Consider the following 24,949-nt stretch of genomic DNA (forward strand, 5'->3'; position numbering starts at 1 on the left):
ACAATGCAGGATAAATGTATCTACAATAAGTTTATTTTGACTTGGCATTTAGTTCATTGAAGGTATTCTCATAGTTATGGCTACTCATTGACTTCTTCTAACAAGCGAAGGGAGCAAACAAACATGGTTAGAGGCATGAATCACAGCCAGGTGGTTAGTCACGTGTAGCAGAAGGTACATTCATTCAGATTTCCCGACACATTTTATAGTTACTCCCAACCCTCTTTATCCCCCCAAAACATAAAAAACAAGGAACTAAAAAAACATTTAAAAGGTGGATCCATCATAAGCAGGAATGAAACAAAAGCCTTTCTAGATAAAGGATACTGTGGAGTGATGGTGGTTGTATATAAAAAAATATAATACAGAGCAGCAGCACTGCCTGCATACCTGAGTTACAACTGGCTTTGACTTCTCCCATCACTCGAAGCACTTCAACAGCTTATAACGGAAACACACCGAGTCAAAACAACAAAGATTTCACACTGAACTTCATGTCGCACGACAAACAACTCAACAACAGGTGAATGTTCTCGTCCTTGGCACTTTTATCTGTCAGGCAGAACCAAACTTTGATGGCAATTATGAGACAAAAGTTGGGTTACCACCAGACACTGACAAACATATATTTTTTTATTAATGACAAAAACAAAAGATGAACAGTAAGGAAACATACAGACACAAACAGAGAGGGGTTGAAGAGCCAGTGGAGTCGGTTAAGAAGTGGGTCGTAGTTGTTTGCTTGGAAAGTGCAATAATATGTAGGTGTTTTTTTCTTACAGAGCAAAAAAAAGGTTGGTCACACACAATGTTGTTCCCTTTGAGAACAACTCAAGTCCATATAAATGGTAAACTCGTGGCCGGCATTTGCTCAGTACCGTCCTGAAAATAAAACAAGTGCTTTCTCCAGTAAAATGTCTGCAGTTTGATAAAAACAGTCTGAGTGTCCTGGTGGAAAAAACAAAACGAATCACCGCAAATCCATCATGGACACAGTGTCGTCGGTGATGTTGACGTGTCCCGCGTGCTGGAAAAGAGAAACAGATTTGAGTTAGAGTGTGCTCAAAGGGCCAAAATATACATTATGTAGTAGTTCAGGTTATATGAAGTGGGGTTGTATGAGGTACTTATTCATAGAGTAGATTAGATAAGATATATCTATCCAAATGGCTATAATTTAATGGTTTGATTCTGCAAACTGTCTTTTTAATTTTAAATAGATAGATAGATAGATAGATAGATGGATAGATAGATAGATGGATAGATAGATAGATAGATAGATAGATAGATAGATAGATAGATAGATAGATAGATAGATAGATAGATAGATAGATAGATAGATAGATAGATAGATAGATAGATAGATAGATAGATAGAGAGAGAGAGAGAGAATACTGAGGTATAATAAATAAAAACAACAATAAAAAACAGAATAGAACAAGGACACTTAAGAAGAAGATGAATTAGTTAAATATTTTCGACTTTATTCTTGTAATTAGTTAAATATTTTCCGACTATTCTCGTAATTAATTAAATATTTTCACTTTATTCTCAGAATTAAATATTTTTCACTTTATTCTCGTAATTAAATATTTTTCACTTTATTCTCGGAATTAAATATTTTCCATTATTCTCGTAATTAAATATTTTTCACTTTATTCTCAGAATTAAATATTTTTCACTTTATTATCGTAATTAATTAAATATTTTTCTCTTTATTCTCGTTATTAATTAAATATTTTTGACTATTCTCGTAATTAATTAAATATTTCCAACTTTATTCTCGTAATTATAGATAGATAGATAGATAGATAGATGGATAGATAGATAGATAGATAGATAGATAGATAGATAGATAGATAGATGGATAGATAGATAGATAGATAGATAGACACTTAAGAAGTTAAAACAATGATAAGTTGGTAGGTAAGGTACAGTGGCAAAATTATGATATGATGGTAATAATGTTATTGTGACTTGACAGTATTAATAATGGATGATAATAATAATAATAATAATGCCAGTATAATAATAGTAGTAGAAAAAGGTGCACTCACTGTAAATAGAGGGGGTTCTTTGCTGTGAGGGTGAAAGCCTTTCTGTTTACACGTGGAGATCTCATCTGTTCCTCGATCCGTCAACCTGAAGTAGCCGATTCTGCAACAAACAGTCACACTTTAATAATGAGAAGATACAGAAGCAGCACACATACACACACACGGAACATGGAGGAAGGAGAGCGAGCTGAAAGACAAAAGACTTCCTCCCACATCTATCACGTGTTATTAAAGACGGGGCGCCGGGCTGTTTTGTGACTCACTCATTAAATTTCGGTGAGCAGACGATGGCGATGGCCTCCGGCAGCATCATCTGGTAGGAGCAGTGTGTGTGGAGGTCGACGCTGGACAGGAAGGCCGTCTGTGTGGGGTGAGTCTGACAAACACACACACGTCACTTCACATCAGCTGGTTTTTAATGCACCAACACATACTGTAAGTGATTTTGTTCTTATACTTCTATTAATGTTAATTCTATGGCCGGGACTTTAACGCGTTAATTAAGATGAATTAATTATGCATTTTAATCGCACTTATTTTTGCACCGCAGAACGTTTCTCACTGGATGAGTTTCAGGAGGACCGATTATACTGGAGCACCAACTAGCGTTGATGAGTTGAGACAACAACAAACCACAGTGAACATGAAGGAAGAAGCTGATGAGACCTTTGGTTGGCCCCGTGGATGATGGGACATTTAGTTACTAAAAACCAACGGATGGAAGCGTCCATAAGAGCATGGTTGTGTTGCTAGGCAACAAGGAATTCACATATCACCATAGCAGCACATCCAGCCTCAAGTATCACCTCAATGCTAAACATATAGCAGCTAGCGGCTAGTGTGCTAGCTAGCGTGGATTGTGTTTTACTTAAAAAACCAAAGTATTCTAGTTTACAGAAGGTCTACCTACCTATAGGCTACCTGGATTTATGAAATGTACTATATTTATAAATATGCTATTGCTACACTTAATGGCAAAAATTGCACTGGTCTGTTGGACTTGAACAAAAATAAACAATATTTTTGTTGCTTAAGCTTATGTATTCAGTCATTATTCAACGGTATACTGAAAATCCATGTGAAAAAAATTACTTCCCACTGTTCTCAGGTCAAATATTTATATGCGATTAAAATGCGATTAATTTCAATTAATTAATTACAAAGCCTCTAATTAATTAGATTTTTTTTTTTAATCGAGTCCCGGCCCTAGTTAATTCACTACAAGGAGTTTTTTAACTGGATTTAAAAAGTCACTTTAATACCGATGCCTCTTATAGTGGGGCGGCATAACAATATATATCATAACAATTGTTTGTTTTGTTATAAAAGCACCAAATGTGGCAGATGTGCTGATGGATATATTGGGAACAAAACTGGATATTGGGCCAATAAAAACTCAGAACCTGGTTGCCGTGTCAGCTATTTTTTTCAAAATGGCTACCAGCAGTTGGTTGAACATTCCTTTCCCATTGAACGCACGTGAAATAATGGACACAATCTAGATCAGGGATGGGCAACTGGAGGCCCAGGGGCTGCATACGGCCCGCACCCTCACTTGAAGTGGCCCTCAGTACAACTACATGCATTTGAGCATGAAATCTTAAAAGTGCGGTGTAAAAATGCACAAAATTACTTCTTGTAATCAATGTTTTTCTGCTGTTCTTGCACTGAAAAAATAAATCGCAGTAAGTGGTTATTTTTTATTTGCTTCAAACCTTTTGTATTCCTATTTATACTGTGATACATGCATTTGAGCATGAAATATGTTAAGTTACTGCACTGTAAACATGTTTAGATTGCAGTTTCATCATATCATATAGGTACAGATCACCCATGGGTAAAGGGACATAAGCAAAAGAGATAATCAACAAGAAGATTTGCTATTTCTATATAGTTATTCTTTTCCCAGGCAAAATTTGGTCGTAATAGTACATTGAGAGTTCCTTACATTTGCTTTAAGGGTGCAAGTTTTATGCTTAAATATACATGTATATTTGATATAATAATAACTTAACCACTGTGGTAAATAGAGCTAGATGATTGAGAATAGTTTGAGTTTATTGTATAATAATGTTTGTGGAATAGTATCATATCAATAAATAGTAAATTATAGTAGAAGCATTTCATGTTATATATATATTTTTTTTAAATCAGTTGCACTTCAATGAGCTAAGCATTTTGCTTTAGATGTGTTAATGTTCATTTTGAATTTTACTGCACGACTGCAACAACAGTTTGATTATATTGTGGTGATTTTGCATACATTATGCTGTATAATAATAATAATTGTAATAATAGACTTAACTAATATGATGCCCCTTGAAACCAAAGTTACAAGATAAAGTTAGAAGTTCATCATACGCAGAAAATATGATAAACAGGGATTTTTAAGAAGGGGTCAAACATAGAAAGATAAAACAAAATGTAATCATGCATATCAAAATCAAATTAATATTTAACATCATGAAATTGCCTTAAGTGAAATTGCTTCATGAATTTATTGCTCATTTAAATATCATCTTCTCGTATCACATTACTGTTTAATGATGATTTTATAGATCGAGTTTGACTGCAGCAGCGTTGAGAATATCTTACTGTATCAAGCAGGAAAACTAAAAATACAGACACAGAGCACGGGATTCATTGTGTCACATGCTCTCTGTGTGTTTCCAGGGGACATTTTTCCTTTGAGGTACAGCAGGATTAACTCTGAATTGTTGGTTTACACACTGCTAGAAAGTGTCTTAACCAAGGTTATTATAGTTAACGAAAACTAACGAAATAACCAAAACTAGAATTGAAAAAACATTTTCGTTAACTGAAATAAAAATGAAAATAAGGTTTTTAAAAAAAACTTATTTCTGGGAAGGTATATTGTTATTGTGACCGGCCTGATTGAAACATTTAATTTGACAGTAATATTCTATGTAGTAGGGTTGGGTGATATGTTGATAAAAAAATATATCGATATATTTTTAAATGTGATATGGAATTAGTCCACATCGCATTTATCGATATAGTTCAATTTTTTCCTCCTTTCTTTCTTTATTATATATATATATATATATATATATATATATATATATATATATATATGCTTCCCTTACCAAGGTTGTTATAGTTAATGAAAACTAGAATTGAAAAACATTTTCGTTACCTTAAATAAAAATAAAAACTAGAGTTTTTAAAAAAAAACATAACTAACTGAAGCTGTATTAACTAAAATTATAGTGAAAATGTCCTTCGTTTTCGTCCTTGGCAACTTTTTTCATACGTAAACATCTATCTGGTTTTATGACTTAATAAACTTATTGGGGCTGAGATGGATGAGACAAAGGAAATAAAGGAAACATTTATTGTGACCTTTTTTAATCTGGCACCCAACAAATACCCCATTACAAAAAAAATAAATCTAATAAAAACTAAACCAAAAAATAAAAACTAATTAAAACTAGCAAACTTACTCTAAAAATTCATTAAAACTAACTGAATTTGAAAACAAAAATTGACAACGAAATCAAAACTAAAACTAATAAAAAACCCAAAACTATTAAACCTTGGTGTTAACTCACATGTATCCAGCCCAGAGTGATGAGATCGTACTGGTCCTGTATGAGGAAGAGCTCCTCCTCGTTCTCTGTGTCACAATAGTCCGGTCCGCCGCACTGCTTTGGTACGATGACGTGGGTGATGGTGAACGCATTTCTGGTCTGGAACAACAACAAAAAAACCAGTCACACTAGTACAGTCCTTTAAATTATGCAAAGCAACCGTCTGCCACAATGCTGTCCAAGGACTCTGTGTGGATACAAATAACAGGCAGTGACTGGTTTGCTGCTGGCAAAAAAAAAAAACGCTTGCTCACACTGCAAATTATTTGTTTCTTACCAAGATAAAAAAAAACTTAATTTAGAAGTGTTACATAATTTATCTTGTTTTAAGAGTTAACCCTCTGGGGTCTGAACCTATTTGTTCTTTATATACCACATTATATTTACCATACCCATGTTTGGTATTTGGTATTTTCTCAGCACAACTTCAACATGATCTGACAATTATTTCCTTCACTTTAACCCACTTTATTAACATATTGAGCCCAAAAATACACAAAAATCATGAAATCTGAAATAAAATGATACTATTTAAGACAATAAAACCACAAATATACTCAATGAATTGTTTCAGACCTAAAAAATGTAAACATAGGTTACAAATATGAACATAGAAAGGTAAAATTCAAATATAATAAAACTATACACAAAAAATTACCATAAAACATGTTTATTTATAGGAACAGTGTTAGATGATTTGAACCCTTTTTTCCATTTTTGCAAAATGCCACGCCAGCCTCGTCCAATCCTACTTTTAGACTTGAACAAATAATTTTGTACTATCGAATTAAAACGATAATTTCTTTGGTTTTATGTGACCTCGGAACGTCAAACAAATCACAGACCCCAGAGGATTAATGTCTTGTTTTAAGTGTTCAACATGCTTATTTCTAGATTTAATAATCTTAATTTAAGAAATCTTGTCAAGACTGAATTTATAACTGAACTATAACTATAACTTATTAACTGAATTTCCCCATGGGGATGATTTTAAGTAATTTTGATTTGATTGATTGAAGTGAAATTATCTGTCCATGCAGCAAGATCATTTCCCTCAGATTTAGTGTTTTTATCTTTTGTGTTTTTAGACACAATTTTTTTTCAGTGCATGCTCTGAAAAAAAAGTGGAAGGAGTTTTAACCCATAAGAACCCATGGTGACACCAGTGTAACAAACACTTTAAATGTTTAAAACAGAAATGTGCTTGGTACTAGGCTAAATTTAAACCCATTTAACAATTATAATCTGTTAAAAAGGTGTCCTTTATTACTTTTAACCTGTTCTTACCTTATTTCCAGAACAAATTAAAGTCACAATTTTGATATATGTTATGGAGATGCAAACAAAAAGGCAAATGTTTTTTTGTTTTTATTTAGAATTAATTTATTCTTATTTGTGTTACTTAAAAACAAATCTGTAATCTTAAACAGCACTATTAATGTCAAATTTTCCTATATGTTATGGAGATGAAAGAAAAATGCAAATTTGTGTTTCTGTGAGCACAAAATGTGTCTTGTAGGTTTTTTATTTTAAAATAAGAAATATCATAAACATAAATACCATAAACGCCCAATGTAACGTTTATGTATCACCACAGATCTTTGACATTAAAGGGTAGAATTTTTTTAAAAACACCATGACAAAACATCGTCTGTGGTATATCCCCCGTAATTTTCCTTTAAGGATTACTGGGTCTGGGTTCTTATGGGTTAAGTTAAACTGACCAGCAAATGATATCATTAAAGCAGATCTGGAACAGTGAGAGAAGTGTCAGATTGTGTTCTAGGCCTCTGGGGTGGGAGGTCAGCTGATGTGTCCTTTTCAAAATCCACATTCCTTATACACTCACTGATAAATAAGAGCTGCACTGACACAGAGAGGTTTTGTTTTCAACACTGGAACTGGGATTTTTTTTTTCTGGAATGTGTAATAATTTTTTTTCTATGTCATAGTTACTTGTTTTTAATTTAACTTGTGAGTTAACTACCAGACTGATTGAATTTCCCCTTGGGGATGAATAAAGTAATTTTGATTTGATTTGAGTTTTAAAGGAACACTCCACCGTTTTTTCATATTAAAATATAAAATAATATTAAAATATCATCACTTCCGCTCCCTCTCACTTCCGTCAGGAGTGATGATATTACTGCGCCGAGTCGAAGTGCTCCCAAGTGCTATTCCGCCATACATTATAGTTATCCTTTTTATCCGCTTCGAAAAGCGCCACGTTTTATTTTGTGTCGCCATACTTGGTCGTTTAACTACTCGTGTAGCTGTATTTAAATAGGGAAAACGTGGAGGAGTTTGGTCGCTTCTAACTGTCCATCTGTTTGGATCCTAATGAATGAACTGGGCTAAGCTAAGTGCTAGCCAAGTGGCGCCGCGCGCCAGGGCGATTGAGTGCACGCATTGAGACGCAAGAGGTCTGTATCAACTCGTCTTACTTACCCGAATAACATGTTTTAATATGAAAAAACGGTGGAGTGTTCCTTTAATATAGGTAGAGGCCTGTAGAAGCCCTGTTGGGTTTCTTGCCACTACCTTTTATTGTTATCTCTTTATCCTTTTCTTTTTCTCTTATTATTGTGCAAAAGGAAAAAAACTTCAAGCTTCAACTTCTGTCACAGATTGACTCAGAGGACTGATTTGGCCACAGTCGCTCTGTTCCAGAGTCTTACCAGTTTGCCACACAGGATGCCACAAGTCTCTACAGCTCGGCTGGTGTTGGCCTCGGCCAACCTCAGGAAGCTCCGGCACAGCTCGGCGGGAACAGCCAACTGCCGAAGGGCATCCACCATTATATCTGCAGGGAGAGGAAGAAACACAGTGACGGGACATGGTGTGAGCAGGAAGTGAAGTAGGTCACGAGGGAAGAAAAGAGCTCAGAAGAATAAATACTTTAAAGCAGGAGTAGGGCAGTGTTTAAATCCTCAGCAGGCCGGCTCCTCCTGCCACTAAAAGATGAACTCACTGTTGTTCCCGGGGCTGACCAGCGAGCCGGGCTTCAGCGAGCGGTCGAAGGTGGGCGGGGCGGTGGCGGGGGCGCCGATGGTCGTAGGAGGTCGGTCGTACTGGTGGTTGGTGCCGCCGGACAGGTCCCCGGGGCTCAGCGGGGGGGTGGGGGAGGCCTGCGGGGGGCCCTGGATGCCCGGGAGGAGGGGCATGTCAGTGGCAGGGGCGGAGGGCGTGGAGAACTCCAGGAGGACACGCTGGCGCTCCTTCTCCAGCTCCTGGCGGCGGATCATCTCCTCGAAGGCACTGAACTGCTCCTGCTCCCGCTGCCGCCGCTGCATCTCGGCCACGCGCTCCCGCTCAGCGTCCAGCGCTCGCTGCTTGGACTGCTCCCGCGCCATCGCCTCCTCCTCCGCTTTCTGACCACAGAGGTAACACATCAGAAACACGCTAGCTATGAAAGGTGCAAGAAATCAGATGGCACACTTGCACATCAATTTTGGCTATGCCCTGAGATTCATAATTTCTGGTGTTCGATTTTTAGATGGTACTCCCATTCATTTAAAGTAAACCTGGACCCTGATCCTGAAACCGCTTTATTTGGCATTTCTAACACTTTGGACAATATGGGTCGAAATGCTACTACAGTGGTGGCTTATGGTATGGTCATAGCGAAAAGATGCATTTTGAAAATGTGGAAATCTGACTCACCACCTAAATTCGAAGCCTGGTTAAGGGAGTTGGTAGGAATCCTCCACATTGAAAAATTGAGATACGAGATATCCGGCAACTTACATAAATTCTATGGTGTATGGAGACCAATCCTGGAGCACTTGAAACTATAGTTAACCCCCCTAAAGTGTACCTAGTCTGACGTATTTGATTCACTCAAGTGGACACTCACTTTTGACATTATACTGTGCCCCTTTGTTTGTAATTTGTTTTGGTATGTTATGGTATTTGTCAAGTTTTTTTATTTTATTTTTTTGTCTCATTTATTTATTCACCTATATATCTATTTTATCTATTGTTATTACTATTATTATTATCGTATGTTCTTGAAATGTACCTATTGTGACATTTGATACACTTAAGTGGACATTCGACATTGACATTATATTGTGTATACTTTGTTTTGATATGTCATAGTCTGTGTCTAATTTTTATTTATTTGCCTTTTATTATTATCTTTATTATTTGTGTATGTATGTTATTTGTCACTCTGAAAATTGACAATAAAAATATTTTGGAAAAAAAAAAAAAAAAGAAACACGCTAGCTTGAACCCCTTTAGGTAGCGAAACTGTATCCCAAGTCGGACACCGTTCGGCTGAGATTCTATCAAAATTTCACATTAACTACTACTGAGTAAGTAAGTGTGTATGTGGTGAATATGGCATAGCTTGTCTACCTGCACTCTTCAATAATTTGTAATTTTTTTTATTGTTTGTTTGTTTTCTTTTGTTTTGTTTTTTAACTGTAATTATATATATCCATTGTGAAGCACATTGAGTCTGCCTTGTGCATTAAATGCGCTCTATAAATAAAGTCGAACTGAATTAAATATAAATGATCATGTTGTGCTTCCAATTAATTAAATGGTGTGAAACCAAAGTCTGACTTCTTATCTTTGGAACCATTTATTGTTTTAACGGTGTACATTAGCCTCGGGTTCACCAGAGTCTGCTAAAGGACGCTAGCGTGGGTGAATTAGCCGTGCGCTAACTGTAGCCTAAATGGGACACTTGGATCTCCTCGCTGTAAAACAATAAAACAATGGGGGCTGATGAGTTTTTTGGGGGAAATTGGATGTTTCTGGGTAAGCCAAATAAATATCACCGTTATCAACACACCTGGACCGTACTTCTGTCCTTCACAATAAAATACAGTACAGTAAAAATACAGATGTACTTTTAAGATCGTCGCCCGAGCGTTCTTACTGCTTTCCGTTATCAGATTTACTTTCATATTATAATTTGACATGTAAATCTCCATGTACATAAATTACATTTCACACGTAGATTGTTTAATATGTATAAATCAATTATTCCTACACTGGTGGTGGCGATCATATTCAAAATTACCATAAAAACACAGAAAATTGCAGATATGTCCGATTTGGGATACAGTCTCTATAGTCTTTTTTTTGGTGGTTTGCTCTTCTAACAGCAGTTTTGTGTTTCAGAGGAATCTCTGAATCTATCTGTCCGACAATGTTTAGAACATCGTTCTAATGTAGCTAATGTAAGACTTCCTCTTTCATGCATCGGTCATTGTTTACAAAGTTGTTAGCAACTTGCCACGAGAGGATGGAGTTGAGAGATGACCGGATTGTTTCCCTGCATATGCAAAACTGCATTTCGGCCAACTTGGTCACCCTCTTTTGCTTTCCACACAACTTGTTTGTCTACATGCAAACAAAGATATGACTTTTGCCTCCATTTATTCTGTTACAAACAAATGCCTCCTTTTATTACAGCTGTGTATGCTGCTGCTGATTAATGTTTCACCCCATTTATGGTTCCCACAGCACGCTGTAAAACCAGTGTAAATAATCTCTGTCTTCATCTAAATCGGCATATTTGAATGGCAAAATGCATTCATTAAAATTTTTTTACAATTAGAGACTGTTAACGGGTTAATTTCATGGTGTCAGAAGTTAACAGACAGTTTACCTTTTTGACGAGAAACTGTGCATACTCCTTTTCAAATCTCTGCAAAAGAGCTTTTTTTAGAATCTCTGCTTGAGGAAATGCAACGTCCTTCAGTTTCTGGAGAAGAAAGAGAAACATTTCGTTTTGACACTAGCTCAAAAACTATTTAAATATGTGGTAAAGTAGAGTATGACCACTGTGTGCGTACCTTTAGTGTGTCTTTTTTCTCAGGTATGTTGGCGGTCTTGTACTCCCGATGTTTGGGAAGTTTTTCTATAAAGAGACTTGGTAAAAAAGAAAACAAATCATGTTATTTACTGAGAAATCTTGCTGTTCCAAAACCATGACCTAAAATATGTAATCCAGAGAAATGACTGATGACACAGACTCTAAAAAACTACTCATCAGTCATTGGATGAATCACATGTAGAGGAAGATGTATTTAGTCTGTGAAATATCTTTGTCTTAACTATCCTGCATATTTCCTGTCGACTTGACATTTTAACCCACAATGTCTTTAATGTATTTATTTGTGTAAAAAGCATCAAATTAAAAGGACAGATTTAGGCGGCTGCATATATGAAAAAAAAATACCTAACCCTAAAAAAATTCTAACAAAAAAAGGTTTCTCAGCTGTTTCTTGTAGTATTAGATGTCCTTAATAACATACTAAAAGTTTACCAAAGTCTGACCACTAGAAAGGTTTTTCATTTTCAAGGACAGGAAGCACCAACACTAGACAAAGACACATGAGAAAGGAGAAATGTGTAATTAGTGAAGGGAAACTGTAAAGTGTCTGTGGTGCAGGAAGTCTCACTGGAACTGATCACATCTTTGTGGTTGTAAATGTAATAAATAATACGAGTGAAGCTAATAAAGTTCAATTAAATTAATGCATGTTATTCATTTTGCAGAATATATGTACCGTATATGACCTATATTAATGAGTTGGAAATGACGTAAATACATGGTCAAAATGAACACATCTATTTGATCAAATAATCATCTAGAGATATTGTCAATAGCTTTAAATGATTCTTTGACCCAGAAAATGTAGATTTTGACACAAACATTGACCTTCTGAGTGGCTTGGAAGATATATTGGTTCTCATAGACTTTATATGGCTGCCATCTCCGATCCACAATATTGATGAAGTGGCTCCCATCAAAAATTAAACTTATGGTGATGGAGCTTTTGTCTGGCTTGTCCCCTTTATTTAGCTCCGCCTCCTGACTAAAAGGAGTAACGGTCATTTTAAAGACCTGGAGGTTTTGAAAATGGGGCTTTTCTTGGAGTCAAAAATTGGTAAACTTTTTGTATGTTTTTAAGTACATCTGATACTTTAAACCACCGAGAAACCTTTTATTAGATTTTTTTAAGGGTTAAACCATATTTGCACCTGACTAATTAGTAAGCACTTAAATGAATGTAGTGATTCAGTGAAACAGCTCAATCCAGCCTCCTACTGTAAACACTTACGTGATATATTTATTATAAAGGACGAAGGCGTGCTCGATGTTGCCCTCCTCTGCGTAGATGTTAGCCATGCGGATCATCTCCATGCCGGAGCGGAAGTAGCGGCGCGGCGGCACATCTTCGTTAACTTCCACCGAGCTTCCCTTCTTGGTCAGAGCGCGGACTCGCTCCTCCGGCAGCAGAGTGACGTCAGTGTGGTCCGCCATCACGACAGCTCAGCCTGGATCACTGGGAAAAAGGTGAAGATTTAATACTTACACACTCAAACTCCCACATACACAGATACGCATATCCTGTTCACCTCTGTCATATTGTTTGTGTGTTTTTATACGTTTTGGACGGGTTGATGGCTACTTTTGTTGTACTACCCTGTGCAATGACAATTAAGGCTTCTGATTCTGATTCTGATACACGTAAGCACAACTGAGTACATTTACCATCAACACTGATTGGATGGTCACATAAAAGCAGTGGTGGAAAGTAACTGAGTAAATTTACTCAAGTAGTGTACTTGAGTACAATTTTAAAGTACTTGTACTTTACTTGAGTATTTCCATCTTACATAACTTTATACTTCTACTCCACTACATTTAGCTGACAGCTGTAGTTACTTTTCACATCAAGATTTAGCATGAAAACATGATAAATTAAACGTTATTAGACTTTTTAAAAATGTAATCCTATAACAGTATATTAATTTACAAAAGTAAAATGCTGCTCACATTAATGCATCGATAAAAATAATCTAACATTACATTTTGAATATATAAAACAATCTGAGTGGGTCCATTCTGCATAACAAGTACTTTTACTTTTGATACTTTAAGTACATTTTAATGTTGATACTTTTGTACTTTTACTTCAGTAAGTTTTGAATGCAGGACTTTTACTTCTAGTGGAGTAATTCTGCAGTGTGGTATTAGTACTTTTACTTAAGTAAAGGATCTGAATACTTTTTTCCACCACTGCATAAAAGGGTGCAAATTTTCCTTTTAGGTAATTCTTTTTTACAGGGTAATAGCTAAATTCTTAAATCCACAACAAGATCTTTGGTGTTTGCAGTTTGATTTGAATCATTTTCAACAAAAAAATGATTCAACTTGTTGGGAAATATGACAAATCACACTGTAATACCAGTATTCAAACATATCAAACATAATATGGCTATGAATTGTTCATCTGAAGGCTTCATTGTTAATTCTTGAAAAGTGGACAAATTTGTTTTTAGTGAATCGATCCTGTAACTAACTGTGCAAGACCGCAGAGTATCCTGAACAAACAAGCACAAAGAGGGCAGTGTCCCTCCTTTCACACACACACACACACACACACACACACACTGAGTCTGAAAATCACAGACGGAGTATATTTAGAGAAGAAAAGCAATGAGTCTGCTGGGAGGCTCCGTCTGCTATGACTTGAGGTTTTCGATTCTTCATTGATCAAATGAAGACGAATGTGAGAAAGCCTCATCAGCATGCTGACTAACAGTCAGACGGCTTCTATTGATTCTGCCATGATGGTTTGTTGGCTCTTACAGCTCGCAGAAACACACAGAGAGTCCAGTTGTTTTAAGTTCAAGAGCTCAAGAGGTGTGGCTCTGATAAAAGGAGAAAGCACAATGCTTAGAGTTTTAGTCTAAACTGCTGTAGGATCAGTTCAGCCAACAAAATGTTCAGAAACTGGACATTTATAGGATAAAAAAAGGCCTCAAAGCTTTGAAAAATGCTGTCATTCCAAAAGTAAAATAGTTTCTCGTGAACTAATTTCTGTTGTAAATTATAAACATAGGAAATTTAGCATTACAAACTAAACTAAACTAGTAAAAGTTGTCAACTCAAAACAGCTAAACCTAATTTTATCATAAATTATTACACCTGATGACTTAGTAAATGTGCACTAAAAAAATGTTTGCAGAAATTAGAAAAAATTACAGTAAAACTCATAAAATTACACCAGAAATAGGGCGTAAAATTAAAAATTGTATATCACCATAGTAGACATACTTAATTACAGTAAATCAAAGAATAGCATAAAACTTTAACTGTCATAAACTGTAGGAAACACACAGTTTTGCTTTAAAAATATAACATTTTCATGTAAAATAAGTGGAGAAATATCATGATGTCACAATGATACAATTACCCTAAAAATAACGGGAATATTCAGTCTGAATTACAGTTTTTGCTGATATTTACATTTAAATTTACAGTAGAAAACACAGTCACTGTATTTTTACGGTGAAATTCTGGCAACCACAGCTGCTGGTATTTTACTGTAAATTAAACAGTTTTTTTTTACAGTGTAACTAAGTATTGTCCTTGAGTGTCTTCATTCTATGATTCTTTATTTTCTTCTTTTCTTTGCTCTTCTACTGCATTTCAGAGCACAATATTGTACTTTTTACCCTGGTAAATGTATCTGACAGCTATAGTTACTTGTCACTTCAAAGCTCAAGATTTTGAATAAATAAAATACAAGCAAATTATGAAATATGACACGTTATTATGAAAATACACACCAGTTCATAATGTTAAAATTAGCTCCACCATAAGCAGCCATATCATTCAATAACTTAACTCTATTACACTCTAAAAGGAGATATTGTACATATAGAGAACTCTTACTTTCCATATTTTCAGTACGTATGTAATAATGCAGGACTATTTATTTTCTGACAGCTTTGGTTACTTTTCAGATTTCAGATCAGATCAGTAGGTCCAGATGTTTTGATGTTTCATGTTTGTGATAAATTATGCCTTAATGTGTTGAGAAAAGTATCCTTACTTCTATTCTAAGATAAATAAATAAATAACCCCTCATGCATCGGCTGGAAAAAGCATCTTCACAAACTTTGACTGACTTTTAAAAAAGAGACATAATTCATACAGTACAGCAAAGCTACAAACACATCATGATTTTATAGAATATGATGCATTTATGTAGATTAAACTACACAACAGTATATAAAGGAGTTCAAATTAGCACAAACTTAAACATCTACAACAGTAAAATGCTACAAACACATTTATGCAGCAGTAATATTAATCCAAAAACATCATATATAGAAGTTAAACACAGACATTTTACTGCGTTTTGTGCATTTTGCTTTGAAAACATGAATTTTTATTTGTAGCAGAGTTTTTTTTAATCTGACAGATTTAGTTACGATTCAAATTACACGTTTTTGATGTTTAATATTTGTGATAAATTGTTAAGTTATGTATTGATCACAATTCTCCTCACTGCTAAGTTGAAAAAAACTATAAAAACACTGAATCAGCTGGAAAAATGCGTGGTCACAAAGATAGAAACAGCTGTTTTTCTGACGTAGATCTCACATGACAGCCGTCAGTATATAGTAGTATTAGAGATAGTAATATTAATCCAAAAGCATCATATTTAATTGCAAGATAGTGACAGAACATTTTACTGAGTTAAAAACATTATGCTGATACAAACTTTAGGTGGTTTTATTTTATTTTTTAGGATTTATTAGATTATTTGTTGATAATTTACTTAAGGATCTGGACACTTATTCACCAATAAACCATATCTTATATACATACTTATTGTATATTTATCACTCATAGATTCTTTATAATCTGGTAATTAGAAGTACTTTTCGTGTCAGAACTAGCTTGATAAGAAAAAGTCCAGTAGCTGTTTGGACCAAATGCTAAACTCTGGGCCGTTTTTAGCTCAAGTAATGAGTGTTACAACATCACCTTCACTTCCTTTATAACCCTCCTGGCCTGCCGACATGCTCTGGATGTCATAAAATGATATATTCCCCTCCACTAGTCCTGATATCTCAGGTTATTGATCATTAAACTGATCTCTGGACGACGTCGCGTTAGCCGCAGCAGCTAACTGAAGCTAACTTAGAAACGGTTCTAACGGATAATCAAAGCGAAGAGAAAGTTTATTTATTCTCACCTGATGGAGCTGTGAAGTGAAGCTGCCTCAGGTCACATAGAAATAAATCACAAACACGATCAAATGACAGGAGTCCCAAATCAAATAGCTTCAGTGGGCAGCGCCTACAGCACCTGGAGCTGCACTTCCGCAATCAAATCAACTTCCGCCGGAAGTCTGTATACGTCACCGGAGAACTGGAGCTGATCAATATATTAACTATTAAAAGTCAATATCTATTCAATTCCATTTAATTTGTCTTTGCTTGTGACCCCTGGCAATCATTATTTCTTATTTTATTTTTATATATATATTTTTTAAATTATTATTTTACTACTATTGTTATTATCTTCATTTTCTATTCATGTATTTATTTTGTATTATTTAGATGTTTCTCAAATATTATTAATGTAATGTTTACCCTGCTACTTCTGTTACTGCACTACTGCTGTATATGTTCAATAAATTAATGTGAAATTAAAAAAATAAAATCAATTACGCCTAGAGGAAAATGTGTATGGCCCTCCTATTTTCCTGACATTAACTGGAAAGCAACATGGCTCCTTCCATATAAATTTGCTATCTCCAATCAAATTAAAGAAGTTCAATATAAAATTATACATAACATTTACCCCACTAACAAATGTCCATCAGTATTGATATTAATTATGTATTTTGTAATGCTTACGTGGAAACAATCAGGCACCTTTTTGTTGAATGTCATTTTTCCCAGATTTTTTTGGAAAAAAAATTAAGTTTACATCACCTCACATTCCAACCTACCAATTAATTTGAAAGCCATATATATACTTTCATATTATAGCAATAAAGATAGGAAAATTCAACACTTAATTAATTTGATTATTCTAATGGCGAAATTCCACATACATAAAGCTTTCCAAAGGTCGACCTTTCTTTCCTCCTTTTGAAATTGATTTCAATTTCTCAATAAAGTTTTAAAAAAGTTGATATATATATATATATATATATATATATATATATATATATATATACCAAAATAAATAAAATAAATAATAGTAATTATATATATATATATATAATTACTATTATTTATTTATTTTGGTCTTGTGAATTCACATACAAACTCTGGAAGGACATTGCTCTCCTTTTTTAACAGAAATATTTTCACTGGTTTTACTTTGCATTATAAATTTTATATATTTTTATTATTATTATTATTTTATTCTATTTAATTTTTGCATTGTTTATTTTTCTGGAATTCATTTCTTCTTTATAGATGTGCAATGTATTGCTGTTTGATATAAATAAATTAAAAAATTAACTATAAACTACCAATAGTTAGTAGATGAAATAAATAGTTCATATGGGAAGTTTTATAACAACTATCACATTATTATTATTATTTTCTGGGAGGAATTCATATTAGGATATATTAATTATACTTCTGTTTATTTTATTACATTTATTTATTTATTTACAGGTCTAGTTGTGTATAGGCCTATGTAAATATTGGTGTAAAAATATATATTATTATTACCTTTTTGTTGTTGGACTATATATATATCATTTTATATATATTATATTGTTTTTGTTTGTTTTCAATGCTCGACACATTTTTTTTTTTTTAAGAACTGGAGGTGATCGATATGTTATTAATTACCAATAATTAGTAGATTAAATAAATAGCTCATATGGGAACTTTCATGTAGCAATTATCATTTTATTTTTCTAATTTTCTGTGGGAGGACATATAGAATTAATATTAAGATGTATTGAATTATATTTCCATTTATTTATTCATTTATTTACAGGTTGTGTGTGTGTGTATATATATATATATATATATAAATTATTATTGTGACATGTTTGTTTTTAGACTGTGTATTATTAATAATATATTTTTATATTTATAACTTAATCCCATGATGGGTTTTTTCCATCCTCTAATTTCCCCCCTCACTATTTTTATTTAAATTTTTAACATCACTATTCCAGCCAGCATTTCATGTCACCAGAGAACTGGAGTTGATCAATATATGAACTATTAATTACCAATAATTAGTAGATTAAATAAATACACATTTATGAATTGTGTGTGTGTGTGTGTGTGTGTGTTGGATGGCAGCCTGTCCTGTCCTATCTTGCTTCAATGTTTCTGTTTATCTATTTTATATATTGTCTCTTTGCCTTGTTCTGTAATTTTACTTAATTATTTTCTTTTTCTATGTATTGTTCCATCAACCTGCCCAGGGACTACAGGTGGAAATAGCAATCTGCTAGAACATGGCACAATGCATATTCTGTTGTTTTGATTAATGTCTTATTATGCGCTGTCCCTGTTTTGAAATAAATAAATTACAAAAAATAGCTCATTCATCATGAGAACTTTTATGTAGCAATTAGGATTTTATTTTTCTAATTTTCTGTGGGAGGACAAACAGTCATGCAAAGTATTGTTCATTGTCTGGTTCAAGTACTGATAAGCTGATAAGAGTTTAGTGAACAACTGAGATACAAACATTTTCAATGGATTTCTTGATAATGATTTTGGTTATTATCAAGCAAACCATGGAAAATAATTAATATTGAGATGTATTGTGTACAGGACTTTGTACATATTGGCGCTATATATATATATATATATATATATATATATATATGCGCACACAATAGATCTCAATATTAATTATTATTAAGCAACAAGTGCAGCAACAAAGCAGATAGCAAAAAACAATAAATACATCCAACCATTTTCAATGGATTTTTTGATAATGATTTTGGTTATTATCAAGAAAACCATGGAAAATAATTAATATTGAGATGTGTTGTGTACAGGACTTAGTACATATTGCCGCAATAATATCTATATATCTATAGATATATAGATATATATATCAGTGTCTTAATGTCATTCATGTAACTCCTTACGGTCAAGTAACAAAGTACAGCAACAAAGTGGATAGCAAAAAACAATAAATAGTAAACAGCCATATAAACTAGAAATATAAGACATATTATCAAATAAACAAGTAAAATATATAAAGTATTAACAATTTACAGTATGAACAAGTAGACAAAGTATTAACAATTAAAACAAAAATTAAATTAAAAAAACTTTAGGAAATTATATACACTACCCCTGGATGCCCCTGTGAAGAACCCATTGACCCCTGCTGTGACCCCTGTGTTAAATTAATAATAAATAGGAAATTCTGTCAACGTCCAGAACGGCCGTCCCATTCTGTTGATTTCTCTCATCTGCTCTGTGAAGCATCAAAGTTGTTGTTTTGATATCTGTTGACTTACAGTTTTATGCACCTGTCAGACAACTATCCTGTCTTTGGTATTAAATGTAATTTGTTGAAGCTGTTGATCATAGTGTACCTCTGATCCACCTGGTGAACTGTAACATGCACCAAATCTACGTCTGAAGCTGGAATCTTGGTTTTTACACAGAAAGTAACAGAGACCCAATAGAACAGCTGCTGCTGCTGCTGCCAGTCCATAGTAGAGGCCGATCCTTCCTCCACTCTCTGGTTGTGGTCCACTTCCTGGTGAAGGAGGATCTGTTCCCTGGATTGTTGTGTTTGGTGTGTTTGGTGTGTTTGTTGCGATTGTTGTGTTTGGTGTGTTTGGTGTGTTTGTTGCGATTGTTGTGTTTGGTGCGATTGTTGTGTTTGGTGTGTTTGGTGTCTCAGGTTGGTGCCGATCCCTCGCTGCTGCAAAGAGAACAAACAAATCTGAGTCATTCATGTGAAGAAAAAAACATTTGACTAAAGAATAAAAATCAACAAAAGATGTAACAGATTTACAGAAACTACAAGAAGGAAGTTTAAGAACTCTGGAAGTCCATAATTATTACACTTAGGTTCTTATTAATCTGAAAAAGTTAAAGATTTCAGAGAGTTCAGAAAGTTTGACTGGATCAACTCACCAGTGACGTTGAGCTGAAATGTGGGAGAACCCGAACCATAACCTGTGGACACTTCACACTCATAGTCTCCAGAGTCATTGATCCTGAGTCTGGACACAGTCAGTCTGACTCGTCCTTCTCTGAGGACGCCTTTGTCAAACTGGACTCGTCCTGCAAACTGTTGATCCTGAGAGACTCTGTCCTCAACACCTCCATCTAGATGAAACAGGACTGGATCCTTGAGTCCATCTAACAGCCGGCAGATGATAAAAAAGCGATTGAGTGAAGCATCAGGTTTGGTGGTGAAGTTCCACTCCAGTGTTTTGTTCTGGTTCTCCTCTGCCTGATAGAAGCTCTGAGTCACATTCACTACAAATGTTCCTGTTGAGGAGACAGAGAGGGAAAGTGAGGACCAGACAGACATGGAAAAAAATGATTAGACCACCCTTGTTTTCATCAGTGTATTGTTCATTTTAATGGCTGGTACAACTAAAGGTTCATTTGTTTTGACAAATATAAAGATAACAACAACAACAGCTGATTAGAGTTTATTTAAGAACTGATATCTAGACATTGAACATGTTTTTCTTGATAATGATTTTGGTTATCATCAAGAAAACCATGGAAAATAATTAAAATTGAGATGTGTGGATAATAAAGTGAAGGAGTAAACTAACCAGAGACACAGGAGGCCAGGATGAGGAGGAGCAGCAGGATGTAGAAGATCATCTTCTCCCTATGAGAGGAGACACAGTTGTGCTTATTTCAACTTCAGTCTCAAATCAACAGATCTTCAGCAAAGTAAGCTGTTTGTTGTTGTTGTTGTTGTTGTTTACTTTATACTCACAGTTTATCACGGGATGTCGCGGTCTGTCCTCCACCGTAAGAGCTACGAGGTGTAATAATAATAACAAACATTAACATTAGCACTTGAGCTAACAAGCACTTTTACTATAATTAAGACAACAAATATAGCCACTAATATATATGACAGAAGAAAATAAACTTTAACATACCTTGTGTCCTGTCAGCCAGCCACTATAGAAGCCTTATTGATGCTTTATAAACTTTGAATGAACTACGGCTACGACTACGAGTTGAATCACTTCCGGTGTTTGAGTGTTCTCGTTGCTCTTGCTAAATACAGTTAACTCTGTTAAAGTTAAATACTAGAGCGAATACCTGTCCGCTTCATTTATACATAAGCTAGTTTTACTTAAGCACTTGTATCTCTCTGCTCCTCGTAGCGACTTTATCGCTAATCTTAACTGTCTGTTACGTTACTCAGTTTTGTTAGCTACTAACCACGTTTCCTCGCCTTCACTCTCCCGCGCTCTAGAGTATGACGTACCTGGAGTTCTATACCTGCGTTTCTAGACCTCTTGTATTTTGCGACAGCGCCCCTAATTTCCGTGGAAGCATTACAACCAAGGCCGGATTAACCATATGTGGTGTGGGCACAAGCTAAATATCTGGTTATCTCTCGCTTATATGTCAAACTGTCCATCGGAGCCGTTGCTCAACAATGAATTTAATTAATTAATTAATTAATTTTCGGTCCTCTAATTTTCAACATCACTATAACAGCCAATATTACACGTCACCAGAGAACTGATGGTGATCAATTTTATTAACTATTAATAACCAATAATTAGTAGATTAAATAAATAGCTCATATGGGAACTTTTATATAGCAATTATTACATTATTATTATTGTTGTTATTATTATTATTATTATTATTTTCTGGGCGGAATTCATATTAAGATGTAACTATATTTCTATTTATTTTTATTACATGTATTTATTTACGGGTCTAGTTGTGTAAAGGCTTAGGTTAATATCGCCGTAAACCAAAAAAAAATCTGTTATTGTTAGACTGCACATATTATTAGTATTAATATATATTTATTTTTCTATTTATTTTCTAATTTTTTTTGTTTTCCGTCCACTAATTTCCCCCTCACTATTTTTTGTCAAATTTTTAACATCACTATAACAGCCAATATTACATGTCACCAGAGAACTGATGGTGATCAATTTTATTAACTATTAATAACCAATAATTAGTAGATTAAATAAATAGCTAATAGGGGAACTTTTATATAGCAATTATTACATTATTGTTATTGTTATTATTATTATTATTTTCTGGGCGGAATTCATATTAAGATGTAATTATATTTCTATTTATTTTTATTATATGTATTTGTTTATTTGCAGGTCTAGTTGTGTAAAGGCTTAGGTAGATATTGCCGTAAACCAAAAAAAAAATCTGTTATTGTTAGACTGCACATATTATTAGTATTAATATATATTTATTTTTCTATTTATTTATTTACTTATTTATTTATTTTCTGATGTTTTTTGTTTTCCGTCCACTAATTTCCCCCTCACTATTTTTTGTCAAATTTTTAACATCACTATAACAGCCAATATTACACGTCACCAGAGAACTGGAGGTGATCAATATATTAACTATTAATAACCAATAGCTTGTAGATTAAATTAATAACTCATATTATTATTATTATTATTTTTATTTATTTTTTGGGGGGGTGGGGGGGGGATTCATATTAGGATGTATTTAATTATACTTCTTTTTATTTTATTTATTTATTTTTTTACAGGTCTAGTTGAGTATAGGCCTATGTAAATATCGGCGTAAAACAAAAATACTATTTAATTTTTTAATGTTACACTGCACATATTATTAGAATTAATATATATTTATTTTTCTATTTATTTACTTATTTTCTGATGTTTTTGTTTTCGGTCCTCTAATTTCCCCCCTCACTATTTTTTTCAAATTTTTAACATCACTATTAGAACCAGCATTTCACGTCACCATAGAACTGGAGGTGATCAATATCTTTACTATTAATTACCAATAAATAGTATATTAAATAAATAGCTCATATGGGAACTTTTACGTAGCAATTATCATTGTATTTTTCAAATTTTCTGTGGGAGGACATATAGAATTAATATTTAGATGTATTTAATTGTATTTCCATTTATTTACAGGTTGTGTATAGGACTTGGTAAATATTGGTGCAATATATATATCATTATTATTATTGTGACATGTTTGTTGTTAGACTGCATGTATTATTATTAATATATTTTTATATTTATAAACATTACAGCCAGCATTTCACGTCACCAGAGAACTGGAGGTGATCAATATATTAACTATTAATTACCAATCATTAGTAGATTAAATAAATAGCTCATTTATCAGGAGAACATCTTAGGTAGCAATTAGCATTTTTCTAATTTTCTGTGGGAGGACATACAGTCATGGAAAAAAATTATTAGACCACACTTGTTTTCTTCAGTTTATTGTTGATTGATTGATTGTCTTTATTTCGAACATGCAAGCAATAAAGCAATAAAAAAAACAATAATTAAATATTACTAGATGAATTATTAAAAAACAAAACAAAGAAGCAAAAAAATAAAAAAAAAACAGACACTTTCTACATGCTCAAAAGGGGGTAGGAGGAAGTAAAAAAACATGTCTAGTCCTACCCCTTAACAGATCAATTTGGCTTGGATAGTTAGTATTAATTTATCAACATGTCAGTATGATAAAAAGCTATATTAATGCATATATATATATATATGAAATAATGAACAATTGTGTGTGTGTGTATATATATAAATATATATATATATATATATATATATACACACATACATACACATATATACATACATATATATACATACATATATATACATATATATATGTATATATATATATATATATATGTATATATATATACACATACATACATACATACATACATATATATAATTATATCTAATTATATCTATATTATATCTAACTCCGTAGATGCTGATACAAAAGCTCTTTTTGGTTGTGCGTGTGTGGTGGACCTTGAAGTTCAGCTGTCCCCTTAGCTTATAATCTCCCTCCCGTTCAGAAAACATTGCCTGTATGTTTTTTGGTAGCATATTATTTCTGGCTTTGAAGATTGTTTGGGCAGTATGTTTGTGTTTATTATAGCAAAAAATTATGAAAATATATACATATACACATTCTAGCTGTGGTCACCAGGACCGCCACCGTGCCCCCTTTAAAAAAGTGCCCCTGTATGCCCCTGTGTCAAATTAATAATAAATAGGAAATTCTGTCAACGTCCAGAACGGCCGTCCCATTCTGTTGATTTCTCTCGTCTGCTCTGTGAAGCATCAAAGTTGTTGTTTTGATATCTGTTGACTTACAGTTTTATGACCTGACAGACAACTATCCTGTCTGTGGTATAAAATGTAATTTGTTGAAATTGTTGATTATACCGTTACCTCTGATCTACCTGCTGGACTGTAATTTTTAACAAATCCACCTCTGAAGCAGAAA

At 33.8% G+C, this 24,949-nt stretch overlaps 1 protein-coding gene and 1 long non-coding RNA gene across 2 annotated transcripts; both read right to left on the reverse strand.

Annotated features, from left to right (window-relative positions):
- Positions 1 to 612: 612 nt before the first annotated feature.
- LOC131975234 (STAM-binding protein-like A) lies at positions 613 to 16,842 on the reverse strand. The gene is made up of 10 exons (XM_059337838.1): positions 16,690 to 16,842; positions 12,754 to 12,978; positions 11,482 to 11,557; positions 11,295 to 11,390; positions 8,640 to 9,039; positions 8,347 to 8,471; positions 5,630 to 5,767; positions 2,321 to 2,433; positions 2,058 to 2,157; positions 613 to 1,027 (listed from the first exon to the last, which is right to left on the reverse strand). The coding sequence occupies exons 2-10, from the start codon at positions 12,954 to 12,956 to the stop codon at positions 971 to 973; spliced, it is 1,308 nt and encodes a 435-aa protein (XP_059193821.1). The 5' UTR covers positions 12,957 to 12,978; positions 16,690 to 16,842; the 3' UTR covers positions 613 to 970.
- A 4,398-nt stretch (positions 16,843 to 21,240) lies between these two features.
- Positions 21,241 to 21,649, reverse strand: LOC131974266 (uncharacterized). The gene is made up of 3 exons (XR_009394650.1): positions 21,580 to 21,649; positions 21,411 to 21,452; positions 21,241 to 21,299 (listed from the first exon to the last, which is right to left on the reverse strand). It is a non-coding gene; the product is annotated as an uncharacterized LOC131974266 (long non-coding RNA).
- Positions 21,650 to 24,949: the final 3,300 nt, after the last annotated feature.

Source organism: Centropristis striata, chromosome 7 (assembly GCF_030273125.1).
Source record: "Centropristis striata isolate RG_2023a ecotype Rhode Island chromosome 7, C.striata_1.0, whole genome shotgun sequence".
NCBI lineage: Eukaryota > Metazoa > Chordata > Actinopteri > Perciformes > Serranidae > Centropristis > Centropristis striata.